The following is an 8,238-nucleotide window of genomic DNA, read 5'->3' as shown; positions in this document are numbered from 1 at the left end:
TGACATCGCATAAAGTTCAGATTGCCTTTTTAGGCCATGCTACGATCAAAACACAGTGGTTCCTTTCAAAAGCACATGCTTCGCACTCCAAAAGGAGAGGGGTATTTACCTTGGATGGCATCTTTAAAGCCCATCTCCCACATAACTTCTTCCCAACAAATGCAAATTTCGGGGCATTCTCAGTGTCCAATCATCTTCTACCTTTAGGTCACGATAGGCAGACATGCCTATCTGACTCTTCAGGTTCAAGAAGATTGAACAGGGGCAGCTGTCATACCCCAAAATTTTCCCTCCTATATTCAATCAAAGGTTCTTCATTTCATCTCCAATAACTCAAGGCTCTAAGGTTTTCTCAAGTCATCCTCTCATTTCCAAAACTAGGGTTTTGTATTTTATCAAAGGTGTTTGAATCTCTGAGGCCTCAAATGAACCTCAAGGTATCTCATATGTCTCAAAGTGTCTCCATGTCAATTATCAAGCTTCAATCCCAAGGATTTCCCATTCAAATGCTCAGATGATCAATAATCGACTATGTTGACCTAAAAGTCAACCATAGTCAAAATACAGTCAAACTTCAAGGTTTTTGGTCAACATAAAGTATTTGAGGTTATATCCATCATTTGATCAAAGGTTGATCATGATCCATCAATAGAAACTCAGAAATGAACAAATTCAAATGGTTCAAATTAGGGTTTTTATAGGAAAAGTCAACTCAACTTTGACTGACCATAACTTCCACATGGAGTATCAAAAATTTCCCACTCAAAGCCTATTTTGAAGGAAATTTGATTCTCCACAACTTTGTCTCTCACAAGCCAAGGCTATAAAAGCTTCGTTTGAGAGATATGGTCCAATAGATTACAGGTCCTTTTAAAAGTCAACAAAAACACCTTTTGGGTCAAAGCTCATAACTTGAGCATAAAAGCTTCAATTTAGATGAAACCAAAAAGGTCTTTTAGAGGACTCTTTGAGCTTTCTAAAAAGTCCTAGAATGCATTCATATGATTAAAATTGAGAGAGATGCGCATGGTTGAAGTTGGGCAATTTTCAAGATATGCATGAAACCCTAATTGCCTAAAACTTGGTTTTTGAACTAATGGGCCTAAGATTTTCACTTCAAACATATTCATGACCCAGATGAAGACCTCAAAATCCATCCCCATATTTTCATCATTTTTATTTATATTTATTTGAATTTTAGTCAAATTAAAATGCAAATAAATTAAATAAAAATATAAAATAGATGGATAAAATCTATGCTTTGGTATTGGATCATATTTGCAGCCCAATTAACACCATGAGGGTCCACAAAAACGTGCAAGGCTAGGGCATAAGGAGATACTTCAAAAATAGCAACTTTGGTGATAACTTTCGCTAAGATTTTAAGGGTTTAAAACAAGAGACCAAGCCCAAAAAGAAACCCTAAAGGGAAGCATATATATTCTAAAATATTTACAAGGAGAGGGGGGACGAAAAATCTGGTTTAGAAACCCTAGGGTAAACTTCCAAAAAAGGAGAATTTTGAGGGACGCGAAAGGATGATTTCCAGCAAAATCTGATCGATTCTAACGACTGCATCTTTGTCCTAAAGTCATCAGTAAGCACCTACAACTATTGCACAAGCTTGGAGCGCCCTAGAACCGGTCATCTCAAGAGCTCTGATTTGGTGAAAGGTCTTGAATTCGATTTTGATTGTATATGCATTATTAACACGTTTATGGTCTTTATTCATGTTCAGGATCGTATTTAGAATAGGTTTAACGTACTTCATGGGAGTTTTGAAGCCCATAGCATGGCACGCCATTGTTAGGGTATAATGTATCTTGGGACTCGGTTTCGCAGTTGCAGGCGTTTTCAGGTCAAATGAATGATTCCATCAGACTCGCAGCCCCCAAAATAGGGGGACTATGTGTTTTCTTTTTTCGTTATGGCTCTTTTCTGCAGGACGGCCGTCGCGACAAGCCGGAGAAGATAACCAGAAATTACTGTTCCGGCGGCGTCGTTTTGGAGAAGAGTCCAATAGCTTGTGTGGCGCAACACTACTGGAGGGTCAACAATCTCGCTTCTCTCTCTCTCTCTGTCATTGGCTGATGCAACACCAACTGGGGCCCACACGCGTGGCCTTCGACTTGTTCCTTCAGTATCTTTAAATTATTCTTTTTTCATTTTTCTGGGTTATTTCTTAAACAACAAAAACAGCTAGCGTAGTTGGTGAACGTGGTGTGTATGATTCAAAGGGTGGTGGGTTCGACCCTCAGCCAAGACAATGTCTTTTTCTCAATTTTCTTTGTAGATTCACACCTTCAGATCCGACGCGCTGCCACCTTGTGCAACCACGGTACACCCTCATCAATGCACCATTGGATCTCCTATATGCCTAATCTAACGTCTAGGAGATGCCTGTGTACCATGGACACTTCAAGGCCAACAACATATGATCATAGCCAGGTTCTTTATATAATTTTTATTATTATTGTTTAATTATTTAGAATTAGATGATGATTAAATATGGTTTAATTTAATTTATTTAAATCAGGATTAGGAAAATATAATTAAATTAGGGTTAGGGTTAGGATTATGATAATTAGTTTCTTGATTATTCGACTATTTCGAGTAATTTGATTTAGTTAATTTTAAATTATTATAAATCACAAAGACCCTATAAAAAGTTACCAATGCATTAGGGTTCGCACAATCCCATTGGCCGCTTAGCCCAAAAATTAGGATTAGGGTTTTCCAACCAACTTAGCCAAACAATTTAATTTATTATTCGCTTCGATTAAATCAATTGATCGCGGTGGGTAATAATCAAATAATTACTTAATTCCTAAATATAAATATAAATAACAATTTATTCTGCTAAATGGTTTTAACCGAAGCTATTGGTTACGATGATTAGCATTTCCCCTTTATAAGAATTCGTTATTATTTGTAATCAAAGCCATTGATTATGAGGAGTAACGGTAATTAAAATACGCACATTTGCTATTCGTGATAATCGAATCAATCGATTATAGTGGTTAGCAATCCTCCCTTTAATCCGTTAGCCATGGTAATCAAACCTATTGATTATTGCAACTAATGGTGACATATCAAATCAGGGTTGTACGCCCAAATCTTAAAACACTCAAACCAAAACTACGGATTTTCATCCCTTCGATCAGGCAATTCAAAATGCCTTTCAAATCACAAATTCAAAAACTACGATAGGCCATTCAAAAAGCCTTCAAACCATATCAAATCAAATTCAAGGCGTACAACCCTGTGCCCGAACTACGTTGACTCTGATTCTCCATAAGGAGATACGTAGGCACTTGGATAACCAAGGCGAGTCCCCCTCCCTAAAATCTCAGTTTTTCCCCTATTCAATTCCTTAGCTATTAACCTTAACTTTTAGCCATAAAACCTTTGCCTTAACATAAAACCTTAGGAAAGGGTTGAGGGTGCCTAACACCTTCCCTCAACCTGATTATAATAATCTTACCCCGATCTCTTAACTTCGTAGGGTTTTCTATTCGCCCTTCAGAATAGGTGGCGACTCTAAAAGTCTATATTTTTAGGGCAGGTTGCTACAAGTGGATTCTGGCCATGCAGGAAGAATTGAATAAATTCTCTAGAAACGATGTATGGGATCATGTACCACGTCCTAAAGGAAAACACATTATTAGAACTAAATGGGTATTCAGAAACAAGTTGAATGGGCAAGGAGATGTGGTAAGAAACAAAGCCAGACTAGTTCCACAAGGCTATAGCCAGCAAGAAGGAATTGACTATACTGAAATCTTTGCACCAGTGGCCAGGTTAAAATCTATTCGTCTTCTTATTTCATTTGATGTTAATCATAATATAATTTTATATCAAATGGATGTCAATAATGCATTTTTTAATGGCTACATAACAAAAGAAATGTATGTTCATCAACCACCTGGTTTTGAAAATAACAAAAATCATGATTATTTTTATAAACTAAAGAAATCATTGTACAGTCTGAAACAAGCTCCTAGAGCATGGTATAAAAGACTAATTATTTTTCTTTTGAAAAATAATTTTACAAGAGGGATGGTTGACACAACCCTATTCTGCAAAACATTAAAAAAATGAGATCCTTGTTGTTTAAATCTATGTGGATGATATTAATTTTGGTTATGCTAATGTCTCCCTTTGTGAGGAATGTTCTAAGTCTATGCAGGAAGAGTTTAAAATGAGTATGATGGGTGAGCTTAAGTTCTTTATGGGGATTCAGATAAACCAAAGTCCAAAAGGAGCGTACATTCATCAAAGCAAGTACACGAAAGAGCTTCTGAAGAAGTTTGATCTATCAAAATGTAAGACTATTATGACTCCTATGCATCCAACATGTATTCTTGAGAAGGATTAAGCTTGTAAGAAGGTATAACAAAAGTTATATAGAGGTATGATTGGTTCTCTTATGTATTTAACTGCTTCTAGACTTGATATTTTATACAATGTATGCTTATGTGTTAGATTCCAACCAGATTCTAAAGAGTCTCATTTAACAGTTGTTAAAAGAATCTTTAGATATCTGAAAGGTACTACTAATTTTGGTTTGATATATGGAAAAGAAAAAGAATACAAATTAGTAGGTTATTGTGATGCTGACTATGTTGGAGATCGACATGAAAGGAAAAGTGTAACACCCTTCTGAATCCCGCGGAAAATATAACATAAATCAGAGTAATATGTCATGCATATCAATTCAAGGGTGTCACACATAATTCAAAAACCACAAACACCTGTCATGCTCAATAACACTAGATATAATTCATGTTTTCCATAAACCTCTACATATGCACTTTCGCAGCGGAATCACATTCATTCGGACAAAACACAAGTATTGTCTCATAATAAATTCACTTTATTGGAAAACTTAGGTATAAAAGCCAAACATCACATAAACTTATTAAAATGACAAAATCGAAAAAGAATACAAGATACCATTCAAGCTTCTTTTTTCTTAAGAAAATATTCCTAAAAATGTTTTGGAGTCATGCCAGTTGAATCAGGAATTGCCAGAAAGGTTTGGACAAAACTTTGAACTTCCCAATCGATAAGAATTCATACCCAATTGATTGGGTTAGTGCAAAATTTGTCCTTAAACCTTCATGAAAATGCCTTAATGAAAGGGTAACGACTCTATATATTTTATTTCCTTTTAAACCTTCATAATTTTTGTTTTTAGGGCCTCCAATCGATTAGAGCAAGGTGGCAGTTAATTGGCAAATTATTCTGGGCCCATGGAAGTTTCCTTTTTTTTGCCAACCTCTAGTCTATAAATAGAGGCTCTTCCCTTCACAATTTCACATCCAAAAATGTGAAAATTATATCTCACTCTTCACTCGCTCTAAAATATTTTTAACTTTACCTCACATAATTTTAGTTGTAGCGCTTTGAGAACGTCCTTCTTTTTAGTGAGGAATTTTTCTATTCAGGAAAAAGCATTGTTGTAAACTCACCAAAGAGTGTTTTTCTTTTGGTTGAATAATTATCCATAAGAGAGTGTTTGTTGGGGTTCAAAGCTAAACCCTTTAAAATCTTTGGTTTTGGGGATTTAGGTTCTAAGTCATTACTTCAGTTTGTAAGCTCAGTCTGGTTCATTCTATTTGAGATCAACCCGATTCAAAATCTCAATTCGGTTCATGAGCTAGGCCCAACTTAAAAGCCCTCTTTGGTTCGAGATAAGCTTGGTTAGAAATCTCAACTTGGTTCGTGGTGAACTTGGTCAAAACCTCAATTCGATTTCGGATTTTAGCATGGTCAAAAGCTCACCTTGGTTTGAGTTATATCCATAGAAAATATTGATTTAGCTTGGGGGCTAACGACTTCAAGTTGCAATTTGGAAGAGGGACTAAATGCTACACTCTCCAAGTCCGTGTTTGGAAGGAAGACTAATCACTTCTCTCCGTTGTTCGTTGTTTGGTTGGAAGTTAGCCTCAAACTTCATTTTTCCTTGTATATGGGGGTTCAAGAATTTAAGCTACTTAAAGGTCCTAAGTATTAATGGATACTCTAAAAGATTAAATCTTGGGGAAAAGACTAAGACTTCTTGAATGAAGATGTATAAATTTCTGGTGTCTTTTTTTCCTTAACTTTTACTTTCAACATATTTCCGCTGCAGGTTTCTAAAATGTTTTTGAAAATGTTTATAAACTCCAAAAGTAATCACAATTAATTTCAAACTACAGTTTTTCTGAAATCCACAATTCCCCATCTTCTTGTGTAGGAAGTCACATGTTCGACACAAAAGACTTCCCTAGGATAAGTTGTTCCAAGCGGGCAGTGACAAGTGATGCTCAATTGTTCATGTGCTGCAGTACTTTAATACATAAAGTTTATGCTTCAATTCAAGTGCTTTATATAACGAATAATTTAACATTTTATAATACCAACTAATCGGCATAATCATAAGAATGCATAAACATCTTAATAGTACATGTATAGAATAGGTGATATGGGATGTGAATAAGCCATTGAAAGTTCATATCATCCTTATCACACCTTATAGTAATACAAAAGAGTCAAATCACACCATATTCACACCAGTACTCAAAACAATACAAAAGACATTATTCAAGTACAAACAAAAAAACATTAGTTTCAATTCACATAGCAATCACAACAAAGAAAACACCTCTATAGATCAACTCCCTTTACACTTGGTGGTGGAACCTTCTTCCAAATAACCATAACAAGATCAACAAATAGCGAAAATTGCACAGCTGCATATAAAATGATAGGCAAGCAAATGGAAATATATAAATAGAACAAGATACCTCTCTTGTTATATTTATCACTAAGCACAGAGAAATGTCCAGCACAGAAAGACACAAACATATCAACAATCGAAACAAAGAGAGAACTCAAGCCAAAAAGAAGCTTCATTGGTAATTTTCGACGAAAGTCTTCGACTTCTTTCCGAGAAGAGAGTATAGAAAGGAACATGATGAGTGCACTAACAGAAAAGTAAAGTCCAATTAATGAAGATATAGTGAATCCTTCAATGGCTAGATGTCCTTCTAATTTTGGTTCTCTTGTTTGCTGATTTCCACTAGGGGCACTGGCTGAAGTAGCAAAGGAGGCACCAGCAATGAGAGTTGCTACAACTGAGCTTGATTGTGTTGTTTGATTCAACCATTCAATACTTTTTTCAAGGAGTTCTTTGTGTTGATCTTTAAATATTTCACTTGGGGTTTTTCCTTCTTTGTTGTTTCTATGATTGAAATGATCTGGTACTAGTCCTTTTATGTACTATACAAGAAAATATATGTTAATGGTACTTTAAATCCGTGATAAATAAAAATATAGCGATAAGTAATAATTAAACTCATGATCGTCTTAGATACCCTATTTAGTCATGTTTCAACAAACATGAAAAAACAATTAGATACCCTATTTAGTCATGGTTTAACCATGATAAATTATGAAGCTTTATTTAGTCATAGTTTAACAATGACAAATTTGGGGCTCTATGTTGTAACCCACGTTGCACAGCCTTAAAGATAACTTTGATTAAACTATAAATATACCTTGTACCACTTGATGTCCCATATAATTTGCATGGCAGCACCTGATATCCTCCAATTATTTTCTCTTTGGATTGATGTATATGCTGCCAAGTGTAACATGGTATTATCATTTTTATCAACTTCTAGATTTAGGTGATGAAAAACTTCTTTAGGTAAACTCTTCATCAACCACTGAATAACATGTGGTTGCTTATTCTTTACTGCCAAAAGCAATGCATTTTCATTGTTACAGTTGATCTCATGGATCACACTTCTTATCTGTAATTGAAGTGCTAACATCATCTCAACTATTCCATGACTTGCTGCAATCAAATATGCTGTGTCCTTTCCATTACTATTTGTTGAATCTTCAAAAAAATTATTTTCATTTTTCTCTTGCATTGAAGTTTCACCTGTAAATATACAATGATTATTTCATTATTTACATAGTAGTTTTATATCTTCATTAATTTTTGTACTTATTATTATTTACCTCTTTCCAGTTCTTGCTTGATAAACTCTGGAAAATTTACAAAATAATCTTCCATTTTTTCATCATGTTCAATGTCACCTAATTGATCACCCCCACCACCTATGTAAGACTCGTAAGGATTTTTCATAAATTCTTCTAAGAGTTGACGACCATATATGTGCTTTTTTTTAATAGTCATTATTTCCTTTAAGTCTACAAAATTAATTGAGCAAGAGAGTAATG

The 8,238-nt window shown here is 34.9% G+C and overlaps 1 protein-coding gene across 1 annotated transcript; it reads right to left on the bottom strand.

Moving 5' to 3' along the window:
* Positions 1 to 6,550: 6,550 nt before the first annotated feature.
* LOC131656575 (uncharacterized) lies at positions 6,551 to 8,203 on the bottom strand. The gene is made up of 3 exons (XM_058926266.1): positions 8,017 to 8,203; positions 7,545 to 7,936; positions 6,551 to 7,266 (listed from the first exon to the last, which is right to left on the bottom strand). The coding sequence occupies exons 1-3, from the start codon at positions 8,192 to 8,194 to the stop codon at positions 6,652 to 6,654; spliced, it is 1,185 nt and encodes a 394-aa protein (XP_058782249.1). The 5' UTR covers positions 8,195 to 8,203; the 3' UTR covers positions 6,551 to 6,651.
* Between the last annotated feature and the right edge of the window lie 35 nt (positions 8,204 to 8,238).

Source organism: Vicia villosa, linkage group LG3 (genome assembly GCF_029867415.1).
Source record: "Vicia villosa cultivar HV-30 ecotype Madison, WI linkage group LG3, Vvil1.0, whole genome shotgun sequence".
In the NCBI taxonomy this organism is placed as follows: Eukaryota; Viridiplantae; Streptophyta; class Magnoliopsida; order Fabales; family Fabaceae; genus Vicia; species Vicia villosa.
Note: the sequence above shows the minus strand (reverse complement) of the source record. Positions and strands in the feature narration are given on the sequence as shown.